The sequence below is a fragment of the Malus sylvestris genome, chromosome 10 (genome assembly GCF_916048215.2).
Source record: "Malus sylvestris chromosome 10, drMalSylv7.2, whole genome shotgun sequence".
Lineage (NCBI taxonomy): Eukaryota > Viridiplantae > Streptophyta > Magnoliopsida > Rosales > Rosaceae > Malus > Malus sylvestris.
The window spans coordinates 8,369,215-8,384,014 of NC_062269.1; the positions used below are offsets into that span (position 1 = coordinate 8,369,215).

At 36.9% G+C, this 14,800-nt stretch overlaps 2 protein-coding genes across 2 annotated transcripts; one reads left to right on the forward strand and one right to left on the reverse strand.

Moving 5' to 3' along the window:
- Positions 1-3,087: 3,087 nt before the first annotated feature.
- On the forward strand, positions 3,088-14,520 carry LOC126584982 (protein DETOXIFICATION 46, chloroplastic-like). The gene is made up of 14 exons (XM_050249363.1): positions 3,088-3,648; positions 3,758-3,852; positions 4,839-4,947; positions 5,109-5,164; positions 5,805-5,860; positions 6,332-6,470; positions 6,610-6,747; positions 7,328-7,396; positions 7,483-7,593; positions 8,635-8,763; positions 9,333-9,410; positions 10,179-10,250; positions 14,059-14,121; positions 14,205-14,520. The coding sequence occupies exons 1-14, from the start codon at positions 3,198-3,200 to the stop codon at positions 14,304-14,306; spliced, it is 1,668 nt and encodes a 555-aa protein (XP_050105320.1). The 5' UTR covers positions 3,088-3,197; the 3' UTR covers positions 14,307-14,520.
- LOC126584981 (uncharacterized) lies at positions 10,364-13,991 on the reverse strand. Its single transcript, XM_050249362.1, has 2 exons — positions 13,419-13,991; positions 10,364-12,788 (listed from the first exon to the last, which is right to left on the reverse strand). Exon 2 carries the CDS (start codon positions 12,775-12,777, stop codon positions 10,420-10,422), a length of 2,358 nt encoding a protein of 785 aa, XP_050105319.1. The 5' UTR covers positions 12,778-12,788; positions 13,419-13,991; the 3' UTR covers positions 10,364-10,419.
- Positions 14,521-14,800: the final 280 nt, after the last annotated feature.

The following is a 14,800-nucleotide window of genomic DNA, read 5'->3' on the forward strand; positions in this document are numbered from 1 at the left end:
ATCACTGATCTAATCGTATTAATAACAATCATATTCAACATCATTCCACAATCACCTCAAGTAACCCATTCCATGAATCAAGAAGACACGATATTAACATTTAATTACGTTAATTAGTCAACCAGATCACATATCAGTGCACGAAATTTAATAAAGGAATTCTACATAATTCCCTGCAAGGATTCCCAAGTAATAACCTGGTAATTCTAATTTATATTCACAAGGTCTATTGTGGGTAATTCTCATTCACTCGAATCCAGGGTTCTAGTCTAACTTATAGAAATGAGCAAGAGTAAGGATTCCAGACCACTCAACAAAATCCAAAATATCAAGTGGTTTCTCGTAATCTCTCCAAATCTGTCACATGTAAAATCAATGCCAACATCATGGAAATGGTACATCGGGCCAATCAGACACTTAGATAAACTGCGAGGCTCGGGTGAGTGACAATAATACAAATATGTGACATTTAGTAAAAACGGATTATCAATCACAATCTATAAACATCGAGTATAGAATCATGCTTTATGAAATCATAATCAAGTCATTGCAAACTCCGAAAGAGTCACCCAGACATCCAACGGCTTTTCTAATTCAAACCACAAGATTCTCAAAACCATCATTCATATGTGCATTAAAAACTAGGGCTAGAGGAACGCAGTTCGGCCAAAGCCTACATAAGTAACCAAACAGGAAGTGCCTCCCCAAAACGGATTAACCAAGCAAAGCCACCCCTGAGAAAGTAACCAAGTAGGCAGTGACCCCCCAACACGGATTAAGCAGAGTCATTCCTACAAATATTAGGAAGTGATCACCCAACGCGGATTAACAAAGCATGATCACTCATAAGCGTACATGGCCATAAGGATCGCTCAACGCTGATTAACCAAGCACGATCCATATATCGTATGGTCCCCCAATGCGAATTAACTAAGCAGGACCACTAGTGACCCCTTAATGCGGATTAACCAAGCAGGGTCAAGATAACCAAGTAGGTAGTGACCCCCCAACGAGGATTAGCCAAGCAGAGTCACACTTACAAAACTGTTAGGCAGTGATCACCTAACGTGGATTAACCAAGCATGATCACCCCTAAGTATAAATGGCCATAAAGATCACTCAACGCGGATTAACCAAGCGCGATCTATAAATAGTATGGTCCCCCAACGCGAATTAACCAAGCAGAACCATCCATGTACCACTGTTACATGGTGCAATTAGATCAACACATAAACCACTTACCCTCTCATCCACTATGATTTACATCGTAATCACTTGCACTATCAACTTCTCATGATCACTATCTTATCATACAAACATAAAAGTTCTACATAATACTTCTCATAAGATTCTGGATTCACATCGTCATAAAAACAATCATACACATCATACTAATCATACATATCTAACCACATTTCATAAATGTTTCCAAGCTACAGTCGATTCACAATTAATAAACATAGATCGATGCTAAAAATAAAAATAACAATTCAATAGAAAGCACATTTAATAAACAAGTATAACTCAATATGGTGCCACTAATACATATATCAAGACACACGTCAACTGGAAACGACACATCATTGTGATGGGCCAATTAAGCTCCATCAAGCCTCAACAACAAACTAGAGATAAACGACACTCTAGAGTATAGCACGTTGACTAGAACGTCAACCGTCAATAAGGTAGGTCCATTAAGATTAATAATCTAAGGTTATTCAATCCGGAAGATCCGCACATCGGATTTCCGATCCGTAAGTTCTCAAAGGTCCAACAACTGATAACTAGGGTGCTCACAAAGTTGTACAACGATCCAACAATCGGATTGTTGTCAATCACACAAACAATTGGTGGTCCAATTTGATCACCACACCAAACAATTGAATTTCGGGAAACCGAGCTAGACATAGGTTCATAGGGTCACTAGAAGGTATTTGGTACTTAGACAACACTTGTGGACGGTCCCACACATCGCCACACACGATGGTAACCATGGTAAAGGGTTTGAAAACCAAGTTTTCAACCTCAACCAAAAAGGCTCAAATTTATGTGGTATCTAGAGCTCAACAAGGGAAACATTATTCACAACTAGGCCAATGACAAATTCTAACCGGAAACCATCCAAATTCATCTGGGAAAACCAGGTTTCTAAGGTTCTAAACACCCAACTCTAAAACGAATACGAAAGAACAAATCAAGCATACCAACTTGAAGATTAAGAAGAGTAGATGAAGTTTAATACCTCACTCGAAAGAAATGGTTGCTGAAGTCACCGAAAAAATGACAAATCGTCGAAAACCCACGGAACTTTGCTGCCTCGAACTGGAAAAATGGATAAGAAAATTAGAAATCTAACACTGCAGAGATATAGGGCTCATCAAGAGCTTTCCATGGACACCAAGATCACCCAAAACGGAGCTCGGATGAAGAAGATATAAGTGGGTCAAGTTTGTGGGTTAACAGGTCCAATTCACCCCCAAAATAGGTTAGCAGCAACCCCTTCCCATTTTTTTTCAGAAACCTTCCCCTTTTTAATTTGATTCCTCCTTCTCCTTCTAACTGATTGATCCTTTTATTTTTGCTTAAATCTAATTAGGCTTCTTCCTTGTGGAAGTTTAAATGATTTAAAATTTATAGTTTAGTAAAACAACTTTAAATGTTCGTAACTATACGGTTATAATCCGAACTCGCAAACGACTTTTGCCTAAACGTTCGTGGTTTCAATATCTATTCAAAAATATAAATTGTGACGTCGAAAGATCTACGGATTTTAAATAATTAATTTCCAAACTTCAAACTTCGTAACTAGTTTAATTAAAATCTAAATTCAAACAATTTAAAATAAATTCTCGAGAAAGAATATAAAATCTCAATATTATAAATATGTAGATTATAACAATGAAATCCAAGAACGAGATTTCACATCAATAGCCCGAATAATTTGATCATTGGACTCAATTACCCTTGGATCTGGAAGGGATCCGGTTCAACCTAACCCAATAAATGATTAGATTGAGCTGGGGTTGTGTGGGTTATTACCAGCTGATCGGGCTTAAGATCCAATTGGGTATATGCCGGGTTCGAAGACCCAACACGAACTTCTTGGCGTTGGTAGTCTCCTCCAAGTTTCCTCCTCCGTTTTCTTTTCTCGAGCCAGAGATTTTCCTGCCCATTTTCCCGGAAAATAAAAACCTAAAATGCAAGCCAAAACCCTGATAGCTCACCCTCCTCACTCTCCCCTCCTCCAAAACCCTACTCCCAACGCTCTTTCTCAACCTTCTCTCTCCTTCACCACTCCATCTCTCTCTTTCCCCCCACGCTTTCACCACACACCTGCACTTCGCCTCCCATGGCTACGCTCATCCGCGCCTATACGGCGTCGTAATCGGTTCTGTACCGCCTGCAATGCCCAAACACCTGGAGTCCGCGCGGCAGACGATGGAGGGGACGATGATGCTTCGGTGTCTGCGGAGGGAATTGTGGAGGTTAAGAAAGAAGTGCTGGAGAGTCGGAATCTGTGGAGTCAGATGAAGGAGATTGCAGTGTTTACAGGACCCGCCACTGGGCTTTGGATGTGTGGCCCACTTATGAGTCTCATCGACACCGTCGTCATCGGTCAGGGAAGCTCCATTGAGCTTGCTGCCTTAGGTACTTAGATCTAATTTACTTTGATTTAATTGTTAATTTATACTTTTGTAAATTGTAATTGTGCTAGATTTTGTTTGGCTGAGCTTTATTTTACTATTTTGATATGCAGGCCCTGGAACTGTGATGTGTGATTATATGAGTTACGTGTTCATGTTCCTTTCCATTGCAACTTCAAACATGGTTGCCACTGCGCTTGCTAGGCGGGTTAGTTTCTCGTTCCATCTTGGATATATGTGCAGGCTTTCGTTGATAACAAGATGGGTTTGCCATGAATTTTTTTATTTTTTTTGGGTATTTTTGTGTCACGTTGATTCACAGGCAATGCAATGCAACTTGAAAGTATTCTGAATTGTATTATGTATCACTCAGCGAATGTAAAAACTTGTTCCGGTTGCTGACAAAATGAGATGTTTTTTCCTGGATTGGGTTTTATGAGATCAATCATTAACTTATTCTTTGAAAAACAGAAGCTACGGATTTTTTGCTATTGTTTATTATATTATTTTCATGCGCTAAAGAGAGGCCATTCTGGATTGATGATAGCTTTCTCTTTGTCAAAATGATATGTCATGGTGGGGCTTTCAGTGGTTGACATTTCGGCACGTCCTCCAGAAGTTCCTCGGGGAATTTTTCTCAACATGAGATAGTGTAGAACACCTAAGTTCTGTAAGCATGAGTCGTGATTGCTGATATAGTAGTAGTCATTCCAAGTCAAAGGAATCCAGGGAGGTATAGTCTTTTGCGAAATTGGATGCAACTAAACGGCCGTAGTTAGGTGGGCATGAATCATGCACATTGGATGGGTAGTCTTTTGCCCAACCATGTATTTGGTTCTTTATTGAAATGTCATTGCAGGGCTTCTTTAGTTAAACACAGACAATGATAGCTGATGACTTGCTTGTGAGCATGGACATGAGTTTTGTTGTGTGTCTTGTTCAACTGTTACTTTTATGTTCATGCACTCAGTATGTACATTTGTTAATTGTTATCACTCCATTTTAATAGACTACATTTATTGCTTTGGCATAAAACCATGTATTCTTTTCTCTCTTCTTTCATCTTTACTTTTCCGAGAGAAAAAAATTCTATTCTGTATACTTGGGGATGCTCTTGCTGGATTCATTTACCACTTTAATCACTATTTTCCATGACTTTTACTGTATTTTTTTGACTTCTTAGAATTGGTACAGGATAAAAGTGAAGTGCAACATCAGATATCTATTTTGCTCTTTGTTGGATTGGCCAGTGGCTTCTTAATGCTTTTATTTACAAGATTCTTTGGTTCATGGGCACTAACTGGTAATAAGGACTGGTACATATTTTAAATATCGCTTGATTGTTTTTTCCTTTTAAGTAGTGCATCTTAGAAAATAGCACATAGCAAGAGTTTTCTGAGTTTGTAATACTAGCATAGAATCATAGACAATTATTGACTGATCCAATTTTTCTGGCCTTTTCAGCTTTTACTGGATCAAAGAATGTGGATATTATTCATGCAGCAAATACATATGTTCAGGTTTTTTTCCTTCTTTTTTCTTTTAATTGTTCATTTGTTTTTTTCCCCTTAAGCTAAACATGCTTGATTACACCTCTTACTGAAGATTCTTCTCTCTATAAATGGTAAAATGTAAACAAGGATAACAAGTCTAACAGATTGTCATTTTACTTTGTCTTTTTGTTACATTTGACTTGCTCTTAGTTATTAGGTCACACCTATGCTGTACAATGATACATACATTGAGAATGAGATTTGTGTTAGACTTTGCAATATCGTGTCAATATTATTTGACCCAAGACTGCCTTCTTTTTGTTTATTGCCATGATTTATATTTATCTTATGGAAGGTCCACAAAAAATAGTCTGCCTTATTGTTTTTGTATTTTTCATGTAAATGGGTTGGTGTGGGGGACGTTCAAACTAAATGCTTCTGCGACATTATTTTTTTCCCAGAAATTAAGTGATTACTTCTCTGTTCTCATTGATCATTAGTATATGAAATTCAGAGTGAATTTTCTCTTTACCTTATTGCTATGATGTCAATGTCATCCTCCACTTCAATGGATGATCTCTTACTACTTCATGTTCTTCTACAAATAGAAGAATCCCTGCATTGAATTTCTTTAAATGTTTGGTAATCTAACAGAATCTGTTGGCAGATACGAGGATTGGCATGGCCTGCACTTCTAGTTGGTTGGGTTGCTCAGAGTGCAAGGTTATTATATCTCTACCCATGGATTATCTACATCAGACATTTCTAACCGTTTATAGATATAGATGTAAATCTGTAATCATAGAAGCTCCAGTTGTCCTGTTTGTTCAAATAACTAGCAACTTCTCTATGTAATGGATATGTTAACGGCCTTAAGATCTTTTTAACCCGGGTGATATTGATTTTATATGGTGAGTGCTGAGAAGAATTCACTGTCGGAGAAAGAAAATTGGCATGGTATAGGAATTGAAAAATCAAATTCTGCTAAGTTAATATAATTTAATTTATGAATTTACATATCAGAAACAAGTATGAGACAAGCATTCTCAATTTGACCTTTTACTTTGACTTGAATCACTTATTTTTTGCCTAAGGGAAGGTCATCTCTGGCAGGAAATTTAAATGCCAAGGTTAATGAGCTTGTGAGCAGCTGTTACTTCATTCAATATCTGATATTCTGAATCTGTTTCCCAGTCTTGGCATGAAAGATTCCTGGGGTCCTTTGAAGGCATTGGCTGTAGCCAGTGCCGTAAATGGAGTTGGTGATGTACTCTTGTGCAGCTTTTTAGGCTATGGTATTGCTGGTGCAGCGTGGGCAACAATGGTGTCACAGGTTTGAATATTTTATCATATGTTCTTAACAAATTAATTTCCTTTTTCATTGCTATTGACCGTTATGGTTTCAATATTCCTATCATGGCTTTGTCGAAGCATTAACTTGCTTTCCACAACTATTCACTGGTTTATTTTAGGTTATTGCAGGATATATGATGACTGAAGCTCTCAACAAGAAAGGATACAATGCCTATGCCATCTCTGTTCCCTCGTCCAAGGAACTTCTAACAGTACTTGGACTTGCTGCTCCCGTATTTATTACAATGATGTCAAAGGTTATAGTTTACTCAATTAGATTTCTTTATCTAGTTTCATGCAAATTTGTCATCATTTAGACTCTTGAACTCATCCTCAAATTGATAAGGGGCAATTTTGAACTGGAACTCCAAAATTCTTGGATGCTGATGCTCTCCTGAAGAACAACTAGACATATTAGTCTGCTTTAACAACTTAGGCATCATGTGATACAACTGATCGCATTATGTGTCTTCACAACTCAAAGACATCATAGAGACGTTTGTTCAGAAATATGACGACGTAGATATAGCATAGCGAAGTTTGTTGAAAAAATGAAACAAAATTCTCTTTTTCTAGAAGAAGATTGAATCTCAAAGAGTCAAAATCAATGCGCTAATACCATGATGAGAAAGAAAGGAGAAAGTTGGTTTAATCACAGAAGGATTTAAAGAGAACACAACCTAAGCATAATAGTAATCTAAACTACCACCAAATCAGTTAATTCAGGAAAACACTAGTTCACACCCATAACCAGATTAGGCAACCAATATATTCTACCCAACTGTAACCTTCAACTAAATATGTTTTGTTCTCTAATAGAGGTACTGTGATATATAGGTGGCTTTCTACTCTCTCCTTGTGTATTTTGCGACATCTATGGGAACAAATACCATGGCTGCTCATCAGGTTGGTTTTGGTCAAATTTGTCTTGTTGGTCTTTCTTTTTGTACATAAGATGGTTATTTGCATTGATCCCTCACCATTTTCTCTAGGTCATGATTCAAACATTCTGCATGTGTACAGTGTGGGGTGAACCTCTCTCTCAAACTGCACAATCGTTTATGCCCGAGTTTATATATGGAGTAAATCGAAGTTTGGCAAAGGTTTGTCCTACTCAATTCTATTAATATGGTAACATCTAATTTTCAATCTTGGTTGTACTGGTTGAGATGCGAAAATTCTTCATGTGTATTTTGGTGCGACAAATAAACTAGATAGAATACTCCTCTTTCAATGAATATGCTGTATTAATCTTTATTTATTCATTGTCTAGTATGGTAACATCTAATTTTCAATCTTGGTTGTACTGGTTGAGATGCGAAAATTCTTCATGTGTATTTTGGTGCGACAAATAAACTAGATAGAATACTCCTCTTTCAATGAATATGTTGTATTAATCTTTATTTATTCATTGTCTAGTATGGTAACATCTAATTTTCAATCTTGGTTGTACTGGTTGAGATGCGAAAATGCTTCATGTGTATTTTGGTGCGACGAATAAACTAGATAGAATTCTCCTCTTTCAATGAAGGGTGAAGTGCCGATTTAATCCTTGAACTATCACCTCAATGAAAATTAGGTTCCTGAATTATTTTTTCGGTAAAATAAGTCCCTAAATTCATTATAAATTGCTAATTTCATCCCTACTATTATATTCAAAGCTATTTTATCCAATTTTTCGTCAACTTAAGTCACTTGACACACTTTAGAGTGTAATACCATCATTTTCTTGTCTATAAGCCCTTAACATTTCATATAGGTTGCGAATTTAATGTCTAATTTACCCTCAAAAGTTAACTTACAATATTTCTGTATGAAAAACTATCAATTTATCCTCCAAAGTTAACTCTATACACTATTTCTTTATGAAAAACTACCAATCTACCCTCCTATGTGTATCACATGCAAGTAATGTGACTTAAATGGACGAAAAATTGAATATAGTAGCTTCAAATATAACATTAGGGATGTAATTGGCAGATTTTTATAATTCAGGGACTAATTTTTCTGAAAAAATAGTTTAGGGACCCAATTTTCACTAGGGTGATAATGCAGGGACTAAATTGGTTGTTTACCCTTCAATGAATATGCCTTATTAATCTTTATTTATTCATTGTCTTCTGAAATTTTTTGATATGAAACAGGCTCGAATGCTGCTCAAGTCACTTGTCATCATTGGAGCTATACTTGGTTCAGTATTAGGGATTGTCGGAACATTTATTCCATGGTTGTTTCCCAATATCTTTACACCTGATCAGATGATCATTCAGGAGGTTGGTTCTTGCTTTCTTGAACTTGTTAATGTCGTCCTACTTCCTGTTTCTTGTTGCCATTAATTATAAGTTGTATTGTGGTATCTTAATCAAGGGGAGTGTCAAGTTGGGTTTTATTGCTCCATCATAAGTTATATTGATTATTCTACAATATTGTAGGAAATGATTCCTGCACGCCCCTTTTCTCTTTCTACATACCCCTTTTTTATTTCTGTCCCTTGATTTTCCATTGATTCATTTAATCCAAATGCCATAAATATTTAGGGGTGTGCTAGGTGAGAATAAGAGTGCGTAAATCACTGATCCATTTGTAGCTTCCACCAGATAACATGGTATAAGTGGTTTGTGAGTCGTGACAACAGCTTTTAAACTGAATCATTACCACTTATTCTTCCAATAACATCCAACTTTTGAGCTCCATATATATATGATTTTTGACTGAGGGTATCCGTTGAGCTAAAAAAGTTGGACTAACTGATGTCTGTTCCATAAGGCGGCTGGTCTTGAAAAATCGTAATTACAAAAAATGTGCCACAAATGTACTAATATTCTGGTTTGTGTTAATGCAGATGCATAAAGTGCTGGTACCATATTTTCTTGCATTAATTGTGACCCCCCCAACTCACAGCCTTGAGGGAACATTGCTGGTATGTTTAATTTTATCTTTAGTAATGATTTTTCTCACATTCTTATTATAAGCATTTTTGTTTGCACAAATTGTGCCTGTCGTTTTGACCCAAAATTGGTAAAAACTACAATACTGTGTTTCCATTGGAAATAATGAGCGGTTCATCCTGTTTTTGAATGTGGAATATATGCTCTCTTGGAAGGGTTTTAGGAAATCTGATGGTCATGTTAGACACTTGAATAGGATTCTAATATCCTCATGGCATGGTATAACGTCTGATGAATGCTTCTTGTAATTTGTGTTAACTTCATGAAATATGCATAGTAAGCTCAATTTTCTATCTTTATTATGAGTTTTAATATTAGTTTAACTGAAAAGTTTTGACCTAGGAATTTCGTATGGGCGACGTAGTTGATGGTAGGTGTCTACATCCCCCTTCTGCCATGCTTCCCATGATCAGAATTAACACTTGAGAGAAATAAGGAAACACATAAGCCTCTCGAGATGTTTGGTTTTGGGAAATAGTACTTCTGGAAGTAGCCTTTTCTTTTGTTTGTGAAATTTGAGTATCACAGGACAAACACGCGTTCAACAAGATTGTTCTGCTGATTGTGTCATATTTTCTTGGTATCCACTATCCAAATTATAATTATACCCTCTCATGATTGAAATGTTTGGAGTTAAAATAAACTTCAACTTATTCGTTGATTTTAGATATTATTTTAGAGAGCTCTCTCCAATCATAGTTACAAACTTTTCTCCAGCATCAATATTTTGTTTATTTCAGGCCGGACGAGATCTCAGATTTATTAGTCTGTCCATGAGCGGATGCTTTTCCTTAGGTGCACTGCTATTGCTGGTAAGATATTTTTCTGGTGTCTTCTTAAACTGTTATCGGCAGGGACGAAGCCAGAGATTTGTGTGAATGGGGGCATCCTCAAACAACAAAGTCATAATTAAAAAGCTTAAGAATTTACTAAACACAATACTTATATATTAATCCATAAAGTTTTTCATACAACAGTCCTTTACAATATCCCTCGACGCGTTTTCATGTTCTGAAAGCGTTGCATGACAACATCATTACCAATACCATCAAATATCTCTCTCTCTATAAAAATAACCATGTTATCATTCATCCATTGATCTCCCATCCGATTTCTCAATCGATTCTTCAGAATTTTCATGGCCGAAAATGCTCTTTCAACGGTTGCAGTAGCAACTGGAAGAGTTAGTGCTAATGTCACAAGCAAGTAAACCAGCGAATACACCTTGTGTTTCTTGCATTGAACCATTTTTTTTGCAAGATCTCCAATCTCTTTTAAACCTGAAAACTCAATGCTAGACCGCATATCCACAATGTAAGTCTCAAGTTGAATCTTAAGTATCACCAGCTCATTCATAGAGAAGTCTTTAGGATAAAATTGGGCAAGACGCAATAGCTTTTGGCTATCAAAAGCAGAGAAGGAGTCGGCTGGACATAAACATGCCAAACAAAGAAGTAACTCAGTGTTGGTCTCATTGAAACGATTATTTAGTTCTTGAAGCTGCCAATCCAAAACAACATAAAATATCCCAACACAATAGTGATGCATATTTGTGACTGCTTTTGCTTTTCGTTGCCCTCGCCTTCGAGAAAGAAACATATCATCCATATTAGGCACATCAATATCATGTTTAAGACAAAATTCTGAGACTTCATTGAGTAAAGAATCCCAACCATTTTTCCTCATTATCTCCAACCTTTGCTTACAAACTCCAACCAACTTCATAGCATTTACAATATCTTGATCCTTCCTTTGCAATGCTTGTGACAATTCATTGGTTATTCCAAGTATATCTTTCATCAAGTGTAGATTAAACACAAAATCAAATGATTGCATGGAATCCAATAAATTATTCGCTTCACATCTTTGTTGAGAGCTTACTCCATCATCTGCTATTACTTCAAGTACATCAAGTATGGATGAAAACATAGTCATTATACTTACTAAAGTACCCAAGTGTGAACCCCAACGTGTTTCTCCAGCACGTTTCAAAGTAGTTTCTTGATTTTTGCCTTTCCCACTTGTAAACTCACCACTGTTTAGTGCTTCAATAACTGCAATAGATTGCTTCTCCCGAAGAAGATCACAACGCTTCGATGAAGCTCCAACAACATTTACCAAAATAGTAACTATACTAAAAAGAGACTCAATTTGAATGTTCTTCTTTGCCACAGCTACAAGAGCTAATTGAAGTTGATGTGCAAAGCAATGAATATAATAGGCACAACCACTTTCTTTCATAATAAGAGCTTTAAGACCATTGAACTCACCTTGCATATTGCTGGCCCCATCGTAACCTTGCCCACGCAACCTAGACATGCTCAATTTATGCCTAGAAAATACCCCATCAATGGTTTCCTTGAGTGAGAGAGCAGCGGTACTAGTAACATGCTCAATGCCAATAAAACGCTCAACGACATGCCCATTCTTGTCCACATAACGCAATACAATAGCCATTTGTTCCTTCGTTGATACGTCACGAGATTCATCAATCAAAATAGAGAACAACGAAGTGCCAACGTCTTCAATAATAGCCTTGATCGTCTCAGTTGCACAAGCATTTACAATGTCTTTTTGAATATCTGGTGATGTCAATTTGTGATTCTCCGGAGCATTTTTCAAAGTAACGGCTTTCACATCCTCATTGTGGTCAGCAATAAACTGTAGAAGCTCAAGAAAGTTTCCATGGTTGCTTGAATGTTCAGATTCATCATTACCACGAAATGCAAGCCCTTGTCTCAAAAGAAATCGACAACAATCAATTGATGCATTCAACCGAGCTCTATATTGAATTCGAGCTTCATCATGAGTTTTAGAGAAAAAAGACTGGATATGTTGCTTTTGACTCCTTAAAGCTTCAAAATTACTCCACGCTTGATTGTGTGCACTATTGACGCCTCCAATATGAGTTAGAAGTCTTTCTTTCTTCTTCCAGTTAGAAAATCCTTCGCCAACAAAGAAATCACCACCTGCTTGTTCTCCAATGTTTGGTTTAAAAAGGTAGCAACACAGACAAAAGGCAGCATCTTTTTCTACACTATATTCCAACCAAGTAGGAAAATCATCAAACCAAGCAGGGTTGAATCGTCTTTGCGTGTCTCCATATTTCTTGTAAGGAAAATTATGGGTTTTAGGTTGTTGAGGACCAGCTAGTACATACGCTCTTCGTACTTGATCTCGAATATTAGGATTGTAATCCAAAATTCGAATTCTCTTACCAGGATCTGATGGAAGATTTGATAAAATAAATTCTGCACTATCATGTCCCCGAGTATCATTATTTTTCTCAATAATTGGGGATGGTGGCGGCACTGATATTTTTTTGAAAAACCTCTCCATGATGTTTCAGCCTACAAAGTTAGTCATATACCAATAACATATAAGGTTCATACGTAATTTGTAGAATTTATAGAATAAAAATCTCAATAAAATTCTTAGACTCTTAATCCTAGAGTATACTATACTAATATGCCTAATAATAACTAATCCATTTCTTCTTCTTTTTTGGGTTTCGAAAGGGGATGATTATGATTCCATTTCTGAAAAATGGATTTGTTTTTAGACTGTTAAGCCGTAGAATTGAGTTTTCTTGGAGATGTTGACAATGTTATCCATATTAATATATATGCTTTCTTAACCAAAAAATAAAATAAATGCCTAATAACTAATCCATATCCAACCAAGGCAACAATTCAATTAACTAATACCAATAAGCATACAAATTATTCAACAAATAAACATTTAATTCAACTAATCATTTGAATAAATGTATACCCATATTTATAGAATTCATAATTTCATAATTTCATTCATCAATAATCATAGAATTCATCATATCAATAATCAATAAGTCAATAACCATCCATATTAGTGCATACCATATCCATATGATTCTATATTTCTATACCAATTAAACAAAAATTCGTCTTAAATAATTAATTAGGGTTAGGAATTATAGATTTAGGAATTAAAAATTTTACCTAAATATATATATATATGTTGTCGGCTAGAGACTAGAGAATGGCTGGCTGCTGGCATGGCTGGGAAGAGCAACTTTGCTCCAGAGAGCACCTGGACAGGAGAGCAACTTTCAAGGTATTGGTTTGGACTTTGGAGAAGACAAACAGAGCAGCACCAAGCTGCTCTCTGACAAAGGGCAACGAAAACAAAGGGAGTAAAAAAAAAAGAAATGGGAGTCTGGTCCCCCACTAATACTATAACATAACTTTTTTAGGAGACAAAAAAAAAGAAATGGGAGTCTGGTCCCCCACTAATACTATAACATAACTTTTTTTTTTTTAAACATATACGAAACGACGCCGTTTCGTTTACATTTAAAAAAAAAAATCAGATCAGGCTTCTGCAGAGGTTCGTTTTGCCTTTGGCCTGGTTTAGAAAGACCCAGATCGGAGGAACCAGAAAATTGCAGTGGGGGCTTTGCTGCTGCTCAAAATCGCAGTGGGGGCTTTGCTGCTGCAGAAACAGATGAGCATGCCAGCATCAGAAAAATCTCAGTGGGGGCATCCGCCCCCTCTAGGCCCATGGTAGCTCCGCCCTTGGTTATCGGTTCTTTCTTTATACATACACTAACACTACCCTCCTCATTTTTTCTTCCACCAGCTTGTGAGCAGTAGAGGAGTTGGCTTAGCAGGCTGCTGGTGGGCACTGGCAGCATTCCAGTGGGTAAGCACAATATCTCTCTGGTTCTGCCTGTTTTAAAGTATTTACCGATTTGAACTTGTCTGAATACCAGTCTTCATTCTCAGAGTCGGTTTTTCCTCGCTCTACAACGGCTGATTTCTCCCAACGGCATACTTTATTCTGAAGATATGACCCGCTTCGAATTGGGAAAACTGAAATCTGTTTAGTCCAGGAATCAAAGGAACACAAGATACTACCACGATTAAATTCATGCTCACCATTTTAAGAGTCGTCAATTATACCAAAATTAGATGCAATAATATCCTAGAAGCCAAAAATGAGTTTGGCACAATTCTTGTATCCATAAACGAAACGAGCAAGGTAGTCTACTTGAAGATCCATAAAGCAGATGGAAGCAATGTTGGCTTTCTTTTCTAATCACTTTATGTGAGTATTATAGTACACTTTGCATGCTCGTCACCAAATGACTACTCTAAACAATGACAACTTCTTGTATGGCAAGAGTTCACCATCACAGTGGTGTCTCGTGCCAATAATGCACAGATGTGGAAGAAAGGTAATACATGTTCTTGTATAATTGGCACAGGTACACCATGCCGGTGCTATGTAAGTCCTTGCTGCGTACTTTTGTGGCAGGTAGAGAGAGTGAACAAGTGCCGCCTGGGCTTGGGCTGGGAGAGTGCTACTACGCGCAGTGGGC